The sequence below is a fragment of the Phlebotomus papatasi genome, chromosome 3 (genome assembly GCF_024763615.1).
Source record: "Phlebotomus papatasi isolate M1 chromosome 3, Ppap_2.1, whole genome shotgun sequence".
Lineage (NCBI taxonomy): Eukaryota > Metazoa > Arthropoda > Insecta > Diptera > Psychodidae > Phlebotomus > Phlebotomus papatasi.
The window spans coordinates 90,292,115-90,311,468 of NC_077224.1; the positions used below are offsets into that span (position 1 = coordinate 90,292,115).

Sequence of the window (19,354 nt, forward strand, 5' to 3'; positions counted from 1 at the left end):
ATTGATGCCTTTCTAATGGTGGGTCGCATCCATCCCCTTTTCATCTCAATGTATCCCGATCCTCACTGTAGCTAAATTAATTGGACTCTATCTCTAAGGTTTGATAACCGATTTCAATACGTTTTTTTTTCGAGGCGGATTTTATCGTCTCGAGCAAACTGCTCTTGCCAGTAGAAACGGATAAAATTGGCTTCACGCAATTCTTTACTCCCAAAAAAACAACTCACAACCAAATTTACACGCATTTCCATTTCAAGCACTCCTAATTGCGTGCATTCCTAGGCTTATTTCGCCTGTAAAGAATTTCAGCTGTCATAAATCTTCCCTGGATTCATCACTAGTTTTTGTATTTTTGAAGTTACTATCACTTAGATCGAGACATTTGTGATGTAGAGAGAAATATTTTGCAAGCAAAAAGGGATAACCAAAGCAAAAAAAAGATTTTTGGAGAACATTTTTCATCTCATCAATTTGAAACATGACAGCTAATGCAAAATACTAAAATTGTCCAACAGTTCAATCAATTCATGGAGAGCTTTAAAATGTGATGCTGAAGAAACACTAAATTATGCCTAATTTTCATCCAATCAACAAATGCAAGTCTGAACTTAGGAGATGAAAAGATGAACTGAGAAATCCTTCAAAACAAAAAAATCTAAATAAAAAACTGTGGGAATTTTCTAAGTCTCAGGAGGTATGTTACAATGCACTAGAAAAAGTAGGGTAATCGAGGATGTTTTTGTACAAGTTCTAGCAATATAAACAAAACGAATACGAATAATACTTCTAACGAAACCTACTCCTAATATAAGATTTTGCCAGGGGTCAGTTCTCCATTTCGGATTACCGCTGCATCCAGGCCACCAATTCTGCCCCTTATGCTTCCCCACTCCTATTCTATCTTATCTCCCGATACGGGTAGCCGCTTCATATCACAACTCTGTGGGTAATCAGTGCCGCTACTATATCACAGCATGCCTTCTCGGTATGTGTTTGGGATCAGTGACAGTGAATATTTGTATTCACTGGACGAATTTAAAGCCGATGTGGCATGAGAAATCTTTTTCTGCTGCTGCTCAGCTTTGAACTCAAGACCTCACAGTCATAGAGCCACTGCTCTATTCACTGACCAACTTGAGGCTCAAACCTACTCCTAAGTACCACATATTTTCAAAAATTTAATTAAAATCACTAAATAACACAAATATACACTAAATGTTTATAGAAAAAAAAACATATTGGCAAGAAAGAGATCCAGTTATCGAGTGAGACATAACAGAGAAAACTAGGTAAAATGGATTCACAATTTTTGCAATTCCACAATTGCTTTAAAAAAATGATTAAATTGCAAAACAGTGGCTAAGCAATTGCGTGTATCTCTATTATTTTACGATTTATTCAAGGCCGAGAAAGAATTTCCAGGCCTTTCAATATCCCTATGACAATTTTGGAGAGAAATTACTTTGCATAAGGATAATTAAGAATTATACTAAAAAAGGATTTAAAGAAGGACCATCTTCTAAGGTTGTCTCAAAAGTATTGGCAGTATAAACGGATAAGATGGAAAAGCAAGAAAATGAATTTTTGAATGGTAAGAGTTCGGATTATAGGCTTTTGGTTTTTTTTTTTTAATATTTCACGTCTCCGAAGAATATCCGCATTCCATATATATGTGACTATGAAGATTCAAGTTGTGTGGTGTGACATCAATAAAGAGAAAAAGTATTCGTGCAATTAGCAGAGCATCCCTGAAGGATTTAAGGGGAGATAAATCGATAGTGCCTTTGTCCTTAAATGCAGCATAGAAAGAAAAGTAAAATATTGGAAGAAACGGCGCATATTCGAGTGATGCTGCTGCTGCATTATGGGTCAGAGAGGTCAAGGTCGTCCCCAGAACACTAACAAAAACAAGCATCCTATTGATTACACAACACCCTCAACATCTCTCCTAGCTTTGCAAATAATATCCGGAGGCTCTAGAAAAGGCCCCGCGACCTAACATAAAGTCCGACAAATTAGAGCGAGCTACAGGTGAAAAACGCGCACTCACCTCATTGAAAGCCATTGTCAGGGGAGCTGCAGTTGATGGAGCCACGCCACAGCCACCAATTGTGTCGTCTGCCCTCCAGTCTAACCAGGAAATGCGATCCGGAAGAGAGGAGAAACACGATCCGATTCAATCGATCGACACCACCTAAAATTGACACACAGCACTTGTCTCATTAGTACGCAGAATTATGTAATTCTTTGTTGCATCAGCAGAACTTGAACAAGTGCGAAAACTACGTATATGAAAGCGTAAATTCTTATTTTTCCTTTTCTCTTACAAAAAACTACAATTTTTGTCACTTCGAAGACGTCATACACACACTCAGATGTCAGCTGTCAAAATTCTGCGCACTTTACCCATCAAAAAGTATGTCTGTTAGGAATTCCTATAAAATTTCCTACATGACCACAAGATTTTCACAATATCCACCGAAATGTCTGTGGTGGTCTTTCTACCCCTCTACACAACATCTACAGTAGACTCTCTCTCTCTCTCTCGCTCAATCGGGCATATGGGACAAAATGTCTTGATCGAAGAGAGCGTCCGGTGAATAATTGAAAAACAGTTTTTCACCGTCCTTAAAAGCCACAAATGTATCGCAAAAATATCAAGTAGCAAGTATGATAAAAGGGAGCAAAAGAGGATTTGTAATGGAGCAAACAAATTATATGGAGAGATGAGAGGAACAAACGTATGGGAAAAAAGAAAAGAGATTAAACTCGTATGTGAATAAGAGTGAAAGAAATGACTATGGACTATGAATTTTTCTATGAAAGTTCTTTTTCACCAAATTTTAGAGAAGGCATCTCTTATTTTTAAAATATTCTACGTATAGAGGAAAGTGGTCTGGCCTTTAAAAGGAAAAATTATATTTTGTCAATCGAAGTTTGGAAAATAAGAGAAAAATTGAAATATTCAAAAGCGCAGGCCACTTCCCCCTACAGTTCTCTAAAAACTATGAATGTTGGAAAACTTATATTTGAAAAAATATATGCTTACAAACATTATAATTTCACTATTTCTACCCGTCAAATCATTGCTCTACCTGCCGATTTTACTCGGAGGTTTTTTGAATTTTAACGGTATATTCTAGTACATTCAGAGAAAATCTGCAGATTCTCGGCAGAATTTCTCCCTAGAAAATCTGCATAACCTCCATTACTTCACAAAAATATTGTTGATTTCTGAAGAAACTGTAGAAGTTATAAAGAAAATGGTATGCTCTGCTTAACAAGCATTACCGAGTACACATTTTAGATAATTAAAAAAATGCGAGCAAAAATACTAATTTCTTAAAAATCGCCAATCGAATGATACAAAAACACGAAATTTTGGTCGACACTCTGTTTAAAGTTTTCACTTCACTTTTCTCTACTTGTAACACGGCGTCGCAGAATTCTTTATTTTATATAAACACCGTGATATCACTAAGAATAACTCTATAGAATTTTGCAAACTTCAGTGAAAAGTTTTTCCATCTCTTCTGACACATCTTGTCTGGAAAGTCTGGAATGTAGAAAAAATCTACAGAATATCTACAGAAATTCGTCAGAGATTCGTCAGAAAATCTGCCGAAATATTCTGATGAATTTTGTCCCAAGCCCAAATAAAATTCGTAAGAATATCTACAGAATTTATCTGCAGATATTCTGTAGAGGTGTAGATTTTCTCTACAGAAATCTTAAAGATATCTGCAGATATTATTTGACGGGTATGATGGAATCTTCGGCGAGTTTTAAAAGAAATTTCCGAAGCACAATTTTTTGGAGGTACCATACACCATTTATCGAGAGCTTTTCCGAAGAGACTGTGGTTAATGGGTAGTGGTGAATTTAGATTAGACGAATATGGTGAGTAGAAGACGGGAAAAGAGGCTTTATTGAAAAATGGCTTCTTTCCCGCTAAAAAATTGACAGCTAACAACCATAGGGATATACGTTTCGCGCTAAAATTTAAAGAAGACCAAAATAATAGAGCTTTTTTAACTGAGATATTTCTAAAGTAATATCAAATTTGAACAAACACATTTGCTTCAAAAGTAAAGATATCGCAATAAAAACAATTGTAGACGCTTCTTTTATCAAAGAGAAAATTCAATAAATCTGAACGTCAAATGGAACGGAACGTTAATTGTAAATTATAATTCTATCTAAACCAATTGAAGCTAAAGATAGAGAGAAGGTTTATCGAACGACAGTACAAATTGCACTATGGAGAAGCTGAACAAAAAGGTTCTCTTTCTCTTCTTGGCAAATGGTCTTTGGCAAAACTTCTTCAAAAGACACAAATTGACAGGCTTACAATGGGTTGTCTCATTTTCCTGGAAATTTATAATAAAGTTCCGTACAAGTGTTGAAACCAACATTTTAAACATGATACCATTCGGTTGAGAAATACCCCGGCCGGAACAAAATCGGAGCTATAACATATTTCCATGATACTAGTGTGACAAAAATCTGAGTCCGATTTGTATTATATTTTTCATTTAAAAATATATGATATTCGTACCCCGTAATTGTCCGAGATAAGTTCCATTCATTCTGCAGTGTCTCTGATATGTTCCACTGCCACAATAACATTGAAAATAAATGTGCAAATTTTTTGCTATTTTGCAAAGATTTATACGAAAAGAGGCATAAAAGTAACCAGTGAAGCTTAAGAATTACGTTTTCTGTAAGAAAATTGCCTCATCAGATGAAAAAATTAATATTTGTGATTCACACGTACACGGCAGTCACACCAATACTATTGCTGCCAAAAAGTCTCTTCCACTAGTAAAACGACACAGTCTTTTATATGGAGGGTAGGCCTACAATCGGCCTACTATCCCGATTATAGTAGGCCTACTCTCCCTATTAGTATATAATATTTATCTAATATTGTATAACATTTGTTCCGGCCGGGACGCTTTCTAGAGCCTTTTTAACCTTAACCTTTGACCTTGAAAACCGTTATTAGGAACGATTCAACGGTATTTTCAAATATAGACGAGAGGTCTGCCTGGGTAATCTCCAAAACACTTCCAAAAATGAAAAAAAATCACACGACGCGTTTTTTTTTCGAGCAATCCCAAAAAAAACATTGTTTCGGGGAAGAAGAGGACGGATAGGTAGGGGCAATGAGGGCCTTCTTAATGATCCATGGGGGGCCCCTGGAGGTCCCAAGTCGCTATATCTTACCATTTGACCTCTGGAGCTCACGACAGCCGAACAGATAGACAGACGTACAAACAGCGTGACCATTTCTCAGAAATCGTCCGAAACACGAAGACTTTTTGAAAAAACTGGTCCCCCAGGGGGTGGAGAGTGAAAATTTTGAGAGGTCAAAAAATAGAGAGATTATAATTTACTGCTCTTTCTTTTAAATTCGAGCAGTAAAATAAATGAATATAGCACTATATCTTTACTTTTGAAAAGATAATAAGAAAGTTCTTGACGACTTGAAAACAGTCTTCTATTAACGATAATTTTGATGAGAACTTGGGTTTATGTGAATATCTTAGTCTAGAGAATTAAGTTTTCTTTTATCAGAAGGCTCAACGTTTGATATTGTATATGGTCGAAGATACACATGTTTGGCAGATTTGTAATAATTTCGTTAAAATATTGAAATTTATTTAATAATATCTTATAGAATGTATGTTAATATGACGTTTTCTTCATTAAACTATCTTTTCGTCTTATACGATAGGTATTCATATATTTATGAATGTTCAAATTTCATATCCCAAATAGTATAAAATACAGTGCCAATAGGTCATGATAGGATTTCCTAAAGTGCTAGTAGGTGTGCCTTCGACCCTATGTCTTATTATTCTTTTTCCTGTTCCGAACCGGTTGCATGACGCATGACAGGTCTGCGGACGAAAACGAGCATACAAAAAGTCGTTTATATTTTAACACAATATTTGGTTCCGATCGGAGGAGGTCTAAACCGTTTGGTCAATAAAATAAAAGAAACATTACAGTAAGTATATTAGTCCATTGAAACGTTATAGTATTTCATAAGCATAGTTCAGTAAAAAAGAGTCTATCCAGAATTCAATTAAGTTCTTTTTTATTTTGATTAACAATTACATTTGGTATGACATTAGAACATCACAAATAAAGTGAAGTGGAGCATAAGGATCACACTAACCATATATTATTGGTGATCTATGAAAATAGTGATCGATGTGATTCTTTTTTCTACGTGCTTAATATCTCACAAAAAATTTAAAATATAATTTTTCTGTGATTCTCATCATGATGTTTTGCTATATTAGTAGTACGTGATACTTTTTAATAGCTTTTATATCTCATCGTATTTTCTTCACTACCAGAATTATTTCGTTTTATTTGACAGATTTTCTCTGATTTTATGCAGAAGTAATCTTTCAAATAAATGCCACACCTAATCATTTTAAGTGTTAATTTTTATTGCTCAGTAAAATATGTTTAGAGCACTGGCTTTGAAAAATATTCCAAATAAACATTTTTCCGACATCATTATTTTATTTTTTTTTATATTTTGTTACCAATTTTCCTTTTAACCTGCGGAGGAAAAATTGAAAATATGTCTTGTTTTTCTCATGATTTTTATCACAGAAATTTATATGCAAGAATTGCATTATTGGGTTTTCCCCTTTTTCATTTCCCATGTAATTCTTTTACATTTACTTCAGTGTGTTTTTTAGGTGGGGTTCCTTCTAATCACACCTATAATATAATATGTGGAAAAATATTGTGGTAAGAGGAAAAAAATCTCAACATTCCATTTTGAGAAAATATTTTTTTTTTCAAGAAATATCCACGTTATAATATTTATCTTCCATTAGTGGAAATTAAATCATTCATCAGTCTCCAATAACAGGCCAATTTCAAAATTAATAAATTTTATATGAGAAAAGATTTAAGATACAATTTACAATAAGCGCTTAAAGGCCCACGGTATTTTAATTCGCCTAATTTTGTTTCAATCTCTCTTTCTCTCTTTCTTTCTTTAAAATTTTATTTATTTTGCTTTTATCTAAAACACGTCATGTGAGATTCGGATTCGTTGCTTATACATTCACCGGATTTTGTTTTCTAAAATCAAACAAAATCACTAGTATTCCAACGCGGGTGTACACTTTTTTTTTTCGATTTATAAAAATTTAATTGAAAGATTGTCAGAATTTATTTTTATTAATTTAATTAAATTTTATATTTTTGATAGGTTGAGACTAACGTTTGATTTAAATAAACATAGTTATATTTCTCAAAATTTATCAATATCACAGAAGGTAATTATACAGGTCGGCTGAAAAAAAGTCGTATTTTACATTAAAAAACTAATTTTATTTTTAAGTCCCTTACCTTAAATTCAATAGATTTAGTCCAATGACTCTCTAATTGCATAGTGATACACCCTGTAATACCTAAACACAATATTATAAATTCAACACCCATTTTCCTGAGAAACTTTCGTTTACAACTTTGTGCCACATACAAGAAATTTTCCCCCTTGTCCAATGAGACTTTACTTCCATCATGGGGCTGTGTTTCAGAGATGTGTAGTTTATACTGGATAATTTTTCCATTCATAAATCTCAACTAACTTTGAAAATATTCAAGAAAAACTTGAAAGAATTGCACAAAATTGAATAATTTTACTGATTTTACAGTACCTAACACTTTATAAAGCTCAAATTTTTCAATTTTGAAAAATGCATGACGTTGATTTCAATTATAAATATTTTGTATTCCATACGAAAGAATATCTCAATGGGAAAAAATTAATATAGATTCAAACGACTATAATTTTTAATTATATTGTTTATCAATAATTTATAAGCGTCGCTACGTCCATTTTCCAGACGACCTGTATGTTAAAGAAAATAAATTATAATAAACTGCACACATACGTTGTTGAATTCATTAGTTCTTTCATATTTTATAAACAATATTTTGCAAAAAAGGCTGCAAGACAAAATTAATGATAAAAACAATCCACCGAAGTGATTCTTCGTACAATTCTGCTTATTATTATTATTATTTTTCTTTTTTTTTTTTTTGAAAAAATGTGTGGTGTTTCAAAATATTAAACGAAGAGTTTATAAAGGAAATAAATAAAAATGGACAGCAAATTAGTAAGGTCCAGCGCACAATTACTATTTGTTGTATAATTTTGAAATCTCATTGAAAGAGAATGAAATCTAGATCTAGTTATCTCGCTCACTCTCATAGGCATTTTTGAAAACATGTTTACAAGACAAAAGTTATTGTGCGCTGGGCATAATGCCCAACGCACAATAACTTTTATTTAGTAAACATGTTTTTGACATTTCAATGAGAGTGAGTGAGATATAGGTCTAGTCATCTTGCTCATTCTCATAGGAAGTTTAGAAAACATGTTTACTAACAAAAGTTATTGTGCGCTGGGCATAATATCCAACGCACAATAATTTTTGTTTATAAACATTTTTTTTTTAATTTTCCTATGAGAGTGAAAGATATTCATATGTTATTCACTCTCACTGAAAACTCAAAAACATGTTTATAAAACAAAAGTTATTGTGAGTTGGGCATAACAATCGGGATAACGATATCGTAGTATTTCATTATTTAACGTAATGTTAGAGCTTTTTTCAACATAAATATCTATTTCATTGCTATATTGATGTACTACTGTTCTGACGAAACTTAAGCTTTTGGTTAAAATTTCCATTTAAATTATTATGTATTATCTCTATTACCACATAAAATGAGAAGGGTGAAATATTTATCTTTATATGAGACACGTCTATGTGTTTTGTCTAGTATTTAAAATAAATTTTGTGATAATGTCATCTATTATCTAAGTACTAATTTCAACTGGGTATAATTGAGTTATTTTTATTTTAATCATAAAATGTACTATATACTTAATTACACATACCCTTATTTCCCATATAGTAAATTTCTCTCTTTCTTTAAAACTCAGTTATTATATTTAAGAAATCATGGAAACGTTAAGCTCAAACTATTTTTTACTTTACTCCTATTCGCTAACAATATCACTGGGTGAAAGACTGTGTCGCTCCTTCGGAGTAGCATTTTGATTCTCATATAAATGAACTACACGTTTCTGTTTGGTGACTACTTTAAAAGGTTGTGAGCGAGCTTTCAACTGAGTTGTAGATATTCTCAAAAGTGGCGACCGTGGCGACGTTATAAGTGTAGAATCCAAATTATCATTGTTATCTTCATTGCAACTATCCGTTGGTGAAACATGATGATGCCTTTTTTTTATCGATTGTTCCAGTCGTTTCAGAAATCTGTAATGTATCGCCCCATTCAGCAAATAAGAAAATTATAACAGTTTAATAATTTCATCTTAGTAATAAGACACATAATTGGCCAATTTCATTCTTTGACGTGCGACCCACACGATATCTGCTTACCTTATCTGATTTCCAATAGCACGAAGTTTATGATTTTTTTTTGTTGGTACGGTGCATGCTGTAGTATCTTGAAATTTCGTGACACTGAGCAAAGTCTTTTTGGTCCGTTATTGGATCGTAAGCATTATTAGTAAAAGAAGAACAATATATAAAATACGCAAAATTAATTAAAATTTATTCTTGATTGGCTTAACGAATTATATATGAGTAATTTTTAAGCACAAACACAGTTAAAAGCAACAAGGATAATGTTTCTGACACATCAAGTGATATCAAATAAAACAACCATAAAATTGCAAAAAAAAACTACATGTACTAAATAATTACATAAAATTAAGATTTTGAATGAAATAAATTATGATCGATAGAATTTTTTAATGAAATAATTTACTATAAGTAGTTGTTTAGAAATTAAATTAAATTATTGGATCGAATATTTCGCAATTGGGACGCTTTGCCAGTCGGAGACAGCAGTGTATACATAGTGCCGCTCAATAATTTAAAGACGTCTATTAGGTGAGATTCTTAACAATCTCACATACTATAATCCTAACAAAATTTCATGTCCTCCGATCACGCCCAAACTTTGCCAAAACGTGTTTAGACACTTCCTGATCACGAACATATGGGTGGCTAAAAACCGTTCCCGTCTGTCCGTCCGTCCAGTTTTTGGAGCTTCATAGCTCCCAAACTAAAAGAGATATCGACTTGCAGTTTCCGGCAAAGGTTATATATCGGGTGAAAATTGCAACTTGGTGCATTGACCTCCTACCCCCACCCCTCCTTCCAACATTTTGAATACCCCCCTTTTTTGTTTTCTCAATAGCTTCGCCCCTATGGCATCGATCGGGTTCAAATTTTAGTATGTTATAGCTGGACCTTAGAGCTTTCGACCAGTATCAAACTTAAGGTCCCCGACCCCCCTGACTCGAGCTATAAGGGTCCAAAAAAATTTTCTTAAAATGGTCATAACTCTGGTTCCAATTTTCAGAATTTAAAAAATGAGGGCGCTTTGGAAAGCCCTCATGAAATGCCACTTCCCCTTTTAACATCGCAAGTTCATAAACCTATCGCTATATAACCGCTATAAATAACTCAAAAATTCCTATGTGCATCGGGCTGAAATTTTAGTATGTCGTAGCCGCTGATTATACCTATCAAACAAAAAAAATACTGAAGTCGATCCATAACCCCTGACGCGAGCTATGAGGGGTCAAGGTGCGAAAATTAACCGGCCTATATCTCCAAAATCAAATTCGTGAAATTATACAAATTTTGTATTTAAACCAAATTATCAAGGATTTGGATGGACTGACAGAAAAGTGATATATGGGTGAAATGTAGACCAGAATGTTCTCTATAATTTTGCAGTAGAACATGATCTCATCGGTTACTCAGAAACCGAGATAATCGAGGTTGTTTGTTTGTGAACTCGTTTTTTCGCCAAGAGCGCCCCAAGTGTTTATTTGATGAACTTCAACTATATCAAAAAAGTGTTGTATTTTGTGGAACTTTCCATTTAAAACCATATTTTAAGTGGCTTGGTCGAGTAGAAGCAGTCAAATTGGCATCTGAGTGATTTCAAAGCGTTATTATGGGAAAAGTCAATTTTTCACACTTAAACGGCAAAATCGGACAGATCGCATTGTCTGATCGAAATTCTGATAATTAGAACCGGAGTTATGACCATTTTAAGAATTGTTTTTTGGACCCTTATAGCTCGGGTCAGGGGGGTCGGGAAATCTTAAGTTTGGTATTGATCGAAAGCTCTTAGATCAAGCTATAACATACTAAAATTTGAGGTTGATCGATGCCATAGGGGCTGAGTTATTGAAAAAAACTAAATTTGGGGATGTTTAAAATTGGCGGTAGGAGGGGGTGGGGATGGATTTGACATCACTTACTTCTAGCCGCCCATCGACATTTAACCTTTGCCGAAAACCGCTTGTCGATATCTCTTTCCGTTCTCTCTCCAGAAGTGGTTATACGACAGACGGACGGGACGAACGGGACGGGACATCCACGAAAATCGATTTTTGGTGCATATGATATTCGTGATCTATGAGTGTCAAAACGTGTAAATTCAAACTTTGGGCCCGATCTAACGAGGTCGCATTTCACCTGTGACTACAAAAGCTGAGATTGTAAAGAATCTCAGCTAATTGAGTTGAGCATTTTCATGACGTATTTTAGCTTCACAAATGGTTTGTGGAACTAAATTACATCATTGCTAAGTCCAGTTTCAATTCAAAATAGGACAAAAAGCTTGATTTTAAAGCTGCCCCAATTCAAAACTGCTCCATATCCCCATAATCATAAAATAAACCTTGTTTATAATATGAAATAAGAAATGACGAACCAATTCTTTGCAAAGAGAATATTTGCATCGTTTGAAGGTTCAAGGCGTGCGAATCATACATATTACATTCCACTATTGTCAACTTTAGTCAGAAAAAACTATTGATAATAATTAAGGCTTAAAATGGAAAATACAAAATATGTATAAGTGAAATTAGGAGGAAATTAACATAGAAAAAAGCGATTATATTTAGGAAGGAAATATCGGTAGCAGAGATGGCTAATATAATACTCTACTCTAATTACGTGAAATATATAAAATTTGTTTTACAAATGATCTTCTTTAGTTATTCGAACAATCAGAATGGCATTTTAAAATATAGATTACTTTTTTTTGAGACTTCACTATTCCATCTCTATTGCAACTTTCCTTCCTTATATCAGCAAAGTATTCAGTACTTTGAATTGGGGCAGCTTTAAAATTGAACCTTTTTCTCCTTCTTTCAAATGGAATTGGAGCTTACTATGATATAATATACAGTACCATTCAAAACATTAAATACACCCTTCGTAAGTTTAAAAACTTTTGGTTTGGACCGAGAAAACGCTGTAATATCCAGTTCTGACTGAAATACTTTCATATATAAACCTAAGAACACTTTTAAATAAAATTTGAGAAAATACATGGGCTAAAAAATTATAATTTGAGGATCAGTCAAATATGAGCTTTTTGGACAAAAATAAAAAAGTAGCCCCACATTCTAAAACTGATCTAATCTTTTAATAATCATTTAATATAAGCTAAATACTATTTTTAAATATTATTAAGAGTTAGAAAAATTAAAGTTATGCCGAGAGAATATTTTTGGTATGGATTGTGGTCGGTACCCGGCGTGATCTGTTCTGAAAGGGTTTCTTCTTTAAATATTAAAATATCTAGCCCAAATTCTACTTTTTCATATATTTTTTTTTATTATTTTTCAAATTACTTCTTATTATTGTCTCATTTTCATTTCTTTTATTTCATTTTTTTATTTAAAAAACATGAATAAAATCATCAAATTCAGTTCTCCTCGAAGAATCCTCCTTTAGCTTAACACAGATTCGCAGATTCGGGGCATCCTGTTGATCAATTTCTCCAAAATATCAGAAGGAACTCTGCACATATATCCTGAAGTGCTTCCACCAAGATTGGAACTGATGTCGGCGCTTTCCCTCGAACCTTCTGGTCGAGAAAATCCTGAAAATTTGGGCTGGAAATTTTAATATTTAAAGAAGAAACCCTTTTCAGAACAGATCCCACCGAAACCGACCACAATTTATACCAAAAATATTCCCTCGGAACAATTTTCAGGTTTTATGACTCTTAATAATATTTATTAATAGAATTTAGCTTATATTAAATGATTATAAAATTAGATCAGTATTAGTATGTGGGGCCACTATTGCATTTTTGTGAAAAAGTTCATTTTTTACTGAATCTCGGATTATAAATTTTTTTAGCCTATGTATTTTCTCAAATTTTGTTTAAAAGTGTTCTTAGGTTTATATATGAAAGTATTGCAGTCAATAGAACTGGATATTACAGCGTTTTCTCGGTCCAAACCAAGTGTATTTAAACTTACAAAGGGTGTATTTAATGTTTTGAATGGTACTGTAGATCCACAAATCAATTTCGAAGCAAAATTACATTATGATAAGGCTCAATTCCATTTAAAAATACGAGAAAAAGGTTCAATTTCAAAGCTGTCTCAATTTAAAGGTGCCTCACTTCCCTTTATAGTATAAATTATAACAAATGAGCAAGAATACAGTAAAGGAGAGCACATAATCTTAACTGAGGACAAAATCATTATAATTCAATCATCTTTGTATACTCAAATTTTAAAAGTCTTTATATATTTTTTCTAGTCCATGAATTATGATGATTTCGGCAACAGCCAGCCATTGAAAATAGTTAAATACATGGAAAATATGGGAAAATGGAAGTGAAAGAAAATGATTATGAAGAAAAATAACCTTGTCATCGATCACCGCAATAATTAATTAATCGTATGGCATCTAAAGAATGTTATAAAACATTAATGTAGAGAAATTTTCAAACAATACAGATGGTTTTAAAATTAATGTCATCTAAAATTAATTGCATGCAACCAGTTGCTTTGCCACAATTCGCCATGATTATTCGCCCAATAATTTTTCTAATATATATTATTTGTTCCTAATTTTTATTTTGAATGAATTTTGACGAAATTTAATTATTTAAAAAAATAAATATCTTAAACAGACTCACCTCTTCAACCTCCTCTCCAGAATCCAATTGACCAACACTTACTGGAGAGTATGTGAGACAAGTCGTCTTTGTTAGAGACGATGTTACTAGAAGTAACATAAGAATTAAATTAATGCTTAGAGAAATGACTGTGTGGTAAATCATTACATTTGATTTTTGGAGAAATGTCCATTGGTGAAAGAAGACTCTCTGATGACGATGAACTACTTGCAACATGGAGCCGTAGTGGTCGTCTTTTGGGACTTTTTCTGCTCGTCCCAAAAATACCATGGTGATACTTTGAGTTTTGTGTATTATGCTGGGTTTGCATGTCCTTATTGGGTAACTCTAAGTGCGTTGTGCTCTTGCTGGGTGATTGATTGTGTCCTTGAATCAAAAATGTTGAGAATAATAAGAATAATAATTAATAAAAATTATCTCCTTCTCTCAACTTTCACAGAGATTTTTTGAAAGCTGCCACTATAACCACCTAGCACAGTAATTACCTCTAAAAGAACTCTTTCTCTCTCTTCTCTTTCCAGTATTCTTCCTGTGATTGGTCGTCATGGTGTTTCCTTTACCATCTGACGAAGGGAAGTCATATAATCCATCCGAATCCGTAAATGGTAACTGTTGATCCTTCTTGCCATAAAACAGTGGCGAAAATCTTCCCATACCCGTCATTCTCTCACTTAAAGGACTCTCGGACCTTGAAGAAACTGGTGATAATGCTTTTTCACCAATGTCACTTTGTATAACAATTGATGGTAATTGAAGCTGTGCCATTGCTACGGGTTCCTCCAGAATGCTCTTTCCATTTTCAATCAACTCCTTTCCCAAATACACTTCCAAATCTCTAGCACTCCTTATTTCACCCTCATCAATTTTCTCATCAATATGATCAGTACCAATACCTTCATCATTCGACTCAAGGAGCGCTTCATCACTTAGTGTCTCAGAATCTGACCGATTTCTTATTCTATTATGATGTTCCCTTGTGCCAGAATTCCCTGTACCAGTTGAAGTAGTTGATTGGCAAGCTTTAAACAAAATCCCTTGTCGGCGAACACTATGTATCGATGGAACACTCAATCCCGAACCTGAAGATCCTTGAAATATAAGAAACTCATTTCCAAGAAATACATAAACAGAACATAAAGCAGTCTTAACTCTTTCCGGACCGCAGCATATGCTGCAAGCCAATTTCACTATTTTTTAATCAAAAATATCTAAGCTCAGGAATTAATTGAGGTCCAACAAAAAATATCTTACATTTGGACATCCTTATAGTTTGTAATAATCCAAAAGAATTGAATTTTTCTCAGTTCTGAATAATTAAAAAACACTGTTTTTCACTGATTATTCATATGCTGCTTTGGGTACTCAGAGTCCCAAAAGAGACGAAAGAGTTAAAACGCTCGATACATTGCGAAATGCTCGAATTTATGATTTAAATATATTATCTTAAAATTACTTGCGCTTCATTTACCTATATTAATATGTAAATTTTTTTTAATCTATTTCGAAGCGATCCCAAAAACAGACTAGAGTCTTATGACTATAGTCAGTCTATTGTATCCATCCCCTTTATATGTCAGAGTTAGAGATTTATTTTGGAATAGTTTATGAAGTACAATAAAGTTATATGGAGAGGGAAAACAGAATTTGGCTGAGATACCCTCCACTGGTCTTTTGATTCTAAGATAATGAAGTTCTACCAGTTCTACCTTAACTGGGATGTTCTGTAGGCATTTTAATATTTCCAGATGCCATATATGCCTGTCGTTGGGTAGCAATTTATTGCAAGAAAAATTGTAGAGGTGCTATATGAGACGCTCTTTTGAGTGGTCTTTTTTGTATGCATTTTCCTATTAAAATGGTTAACTTTTGCTCTGAGCGTCTCATATCTAGAATGGCAACTATTGGCGAAGTTCGGCAAGATCTCATGTCCCCTATTGTGATAAGGCAGACAAGCCTTAGTACCTTCTGGAGTTGATTTGTAGTCTTGATTTGTTGGGGATTTGTTTTTCAACCAAATAAGCAAGCAGAGACGACTAAACAATTTTATAGTGAGACTGAAGAGAAAAAAAAATGAAAAGACATGGAACATCCTGAAAGAAAGGATGAAACGATGGAAGTAAGTAGTAATGGCCAGTGTCTTTAAACATCTGCGGGTACTAAGGTGTTGGAGGGAGATGGCGGAGTGTGGCCAGGACTGGAGGACGTTAGTGCGAGAGGCCCAGTCTCTTAAAGAGACGTTGCAGCAACTTAAGTAAGCAAATTAGTGAACCGTATGTTATGATTAGATTAGACTTAATATGAAGTCTTAAATTCAAATGATTCAAATAGTGATATCGGATGGGATTGTAGACCGCGTTTTTAGGATTTGGCCTTCTTTCGTTCGTATCGTACGGGTTGAGCATTTCCCGTCCCATCAACCAGTCTATATAATAAACTGATTGATGTTCTTTATGAGATTCTTCGAGCTTCATGTCTACTTTTTTGCTGTCAATGCTCTGGAGACGTAAGTAAAAGCAAAATAGAACGACCTTTTTCGTTTTAAGGGAAATTTCAACAGCATAGACTAATTTACTTGAAAATGTATTAGTTGATCGGCTTCTAGGCTTCTAGGAAAAGTTAATTGGTCATTAAGATGTGGGAAACGAGGAGTCTCTGGTAACATCTTGGTATAAAGATTACCCTAGCATAACTCCACTCAAAGAGAATTATGTCCTAGTGTGAAGTGAAGCACAACCTGAAGTCAGACCATGAAGGCAGGCGCATGGAGAATTGCCCTGGATCGATCCGTCCAAAAGCCAACGGTCTTGCCTATTGCTACACTGAGATCCCCACAGAAGCAGTTAGTATTTGTCTCTAAGCCTTGTTATTCCCTGATAAAGTGTGAGGCTGTTTCCGCCCCATTATAGAAAAGAAGAAGCAGAGGACTGTGGAGCACTTGCTGTTCTGTTCTTCCAAGAATGAAAAAGTAGATTGAGTTGGCAAACTTTCGTTCCATTCTAAACACTCAGGACGAAAAAAGTGTGAGAAACTAACTATAAAGTTACCAAAGAGGAGAACTGAACGTTTTCAACATAGTCGCATTCTCTGAAGAGATCAGAAACGAACAGGACTGAATACTATACTCAGTCGTTTCCCTTTTTTCTTAAAGTAACTCATCTAGGGCAATTGTGAATGGTTGTAGGGATGCTTACGCTTATCCCCCCCCCCCCATCTATAGATCGTAACAATAATATTAATGCTCTCTCAGTTCGATTAACAAACTCGAAAAGTAGTAAATTTTTACTACTGAAATTGCACCAGAAAGTAATATTTTTAAAAGACTTACCATTTCCTGGCTCTTCATTCTCGCTAGGACATAGCGGATTATTGGAATTACATCTACTTGGTCCTGGACTGGCCATACTTGAATATCCCGACGAGCTCAAATTTCCCTCAGATGTTGTTCTATCACTCCTTGTGACACTTGTGAAAGGACTCAAATAGCACATTCCCGTAGTTCCAGGCACTCCCAAATGAGCATTTGTCTGCATCTTTCCAGGAGCTGGAGACATATTCTCCATATCAGACTCCACTTCACTCATATTGGAAGTGATAGTAATCAAGGGTGGTGTAAAAGGCAAATCAAGAGATGTTGGTTTTTCCAGCTGTTTGAGCAATCTGCAATAAATTTAATTACAAATTAAGATATTCTCAACACAACGAAGCACAAAAATATAGACTTTTGGGACAACTAACCGTTTCTGTTGCTGCTTATTGGGGAAGAGAAAGCTGGTTTCCCCTATACTGGCCCGCTGCGGTGGCGGAGATCCTGGAAAGAGTTGCACTGATGGGGCTGTTTTCGTGGGACTCGGAGTTTCAATGGTCAAGGTGGGAATCACGAGCTCTCTCGGACGATTAGGTGACATTTTACGGTCAGTTTCTTGCTCTGGTGTAGGTGGGTCAATGTCAATAGAAATGGACATTGCAGGAGCACGCTTCTGGAATTTACTTCTTCTTATAGAATGTGTAGAAATTGGCTCTGAAGTTGGAGTGTCAAGGGAAAAGTTCTCAACTTCTGAATCCGTTCGTGTATTATCCGGATGAAAAGTAACCATAACTTGCTGAGAGAGATTCTGAAAATATTGCTACATGGAAGATATCATTCCCAGAAAGAAGAAATTAAAGTTAGAGATATAGATATTATATAGCGTGTAAGATAAAAGAGCGAAAAATGAGAAAAGTTTTAAGGAGTTTATCAGACTTACGTCAAATTTATTATTTTCCTCATCGCTGAAACTTCCTGAAAGTGGATCATCGTGTGGACTTGGACTTCTAGTCCTCTGAGGCCTGGGCATGATTGGAGTAAGGGCAGGTGAAGGCATTGGAGTAGGCATTTCTCGAATGGGAGACAAGCACTTGTTGATTGATCCATTTCCTCCCGATGGAATCTCTAAGTGAATACTTGGGGGGTGAAGAAGATTTGAACTGGGAGATTTATGAACACTCAAGGGATCCAAAACAGGTACTTCAATGGTACTTTGACGGTAAAATACTGGAGAATCAGGAGCTCCACTAGAGAAGCTAATTGGTGTGTGCATTGACGATGTGGAAGAATCATCATCTCCAGGAGCATCATCCTGAGGACTAGAAGCAGTTGGAGTGGTTGAAGGAGAAATAACACATGATGGATTGAGATTGGCAGCAGCATTGGAGGACGCAAAATTCTTGAACATTGCTAGAATAGAATCCGCACTTGAAACTTTTGATTTTATCCTCCTGTTTGTTCTACCAATATCAGCTAGAGCTAAATCCGAGCTTGACAGAGAATCACTACCCTGGTTAGAGGATGTGCTGTGTGGTGATCGAATCTCATTTATGCAAGGTGAAGGAGGCACAGAACTGGCTCTAATCGGAATATCAACTGGAAGACTCAAACCACTGGCATTATTGAGAGCTCCAACTTCCATATCAGATCCTGAGCTTATCTCTGCAGAAACTTTACTTAATAGCCTCGCAAAAGTCACCTTTTTCTCTAGCTTTGGATCAGACATGGCCATTGGCCTGAGAGCTGATGTTGAAGCTGATAAGGAATTATCCGTAAAAGTAGTTTCCTTTAAATTGCTCTCACTGTTAATATTCGGTTTTAAATGATTGTCCGAAAGCTGAATAAGCTCTCCCAAGCTCAATTTTGGCCTTGGCTCAGTCGGATACGATGGAGCTGGTGATATCAACTGCTGAAGAATTTGTTTCTTTTCAGCAGCATTCTTTCGTGTGGGTGTTGAATTATTTCTTTTTTTTCTTGGAGATGGTGTTCCTGTATTTAGAAATAAAC

At 34.7% G+C, this 19,354-nt stretch overlaps 2 protein-coding genes across 3 annotated transcripts in view; both read right to left on the reverse strand.

Annotated features, from left to right (window-relative positions):
- The window catches only part of LOC129808106 (serine/threonine-protein kinase svkA), a 59,441-nt gene extending 57,043 nt beyond the window's left edge, over positions 1–2,398 (reverse strand). The window contains exon 1 of one of the 2 annotated variants that reach the window (XM_055857820.1): positions 2,051–2,398. Coding sequence is in view for 1 of the 2 variants with exons in the window: in XM_055857823.1 (XP_055713798.1) it covers positions 2,051–2,065 (15 nt within the window). In the remaining variant the exon portion in view is untranslated. The remainder of the gene's footprint in view (positions 1–2,050) is intronic. The other variant, XM_055857823.1, reaches the window with a different exon arrangement.
- Positions 2,399–6,089: 3,691 nt separating this feature from the next.
- LOC129806806 (uncharacterized) overlaps positions 6,090–19,354 on the reverse strand; it is a 58,250-nt gene continuing 44,985 nt past the window's right edge. Inside the window, exons 15-22 of the mRNA XM_055855580.1 lie at positions 18,288–19,336; positions 17,779–18,155; positions 17,369–17,700; positions 14,529–15,131; positions 14,191–14,409; positions 14,044–14,129; positions 9,453–9,547; positions 6,090–9,326 (exon numbers count right to left, since the gene is read on the reverse strand). Coding sequence (XP_055711555.1) covers positions 9,050–9,326; positions 9,453–9,547; positions 14,044–14,129; positions 14,191–14,409; positions 14,529–15,131; positions 17,369–17,700; positions 17,779–18,155; positions 18,288–19,336 — 3,038 coding nt within the window. The 3' untranslated portion in view covers positions 6,090–9,049. The remainder of the gene's footprint in view (positions 9,327–9,452; positions 9,548–14,043; positions 14,130–14,190; positions 14,410–14,528; positions 15,132–17,368; positions 17,701–17,778; positions 18,156–18,287; positions 19,337–19,354) is intronic.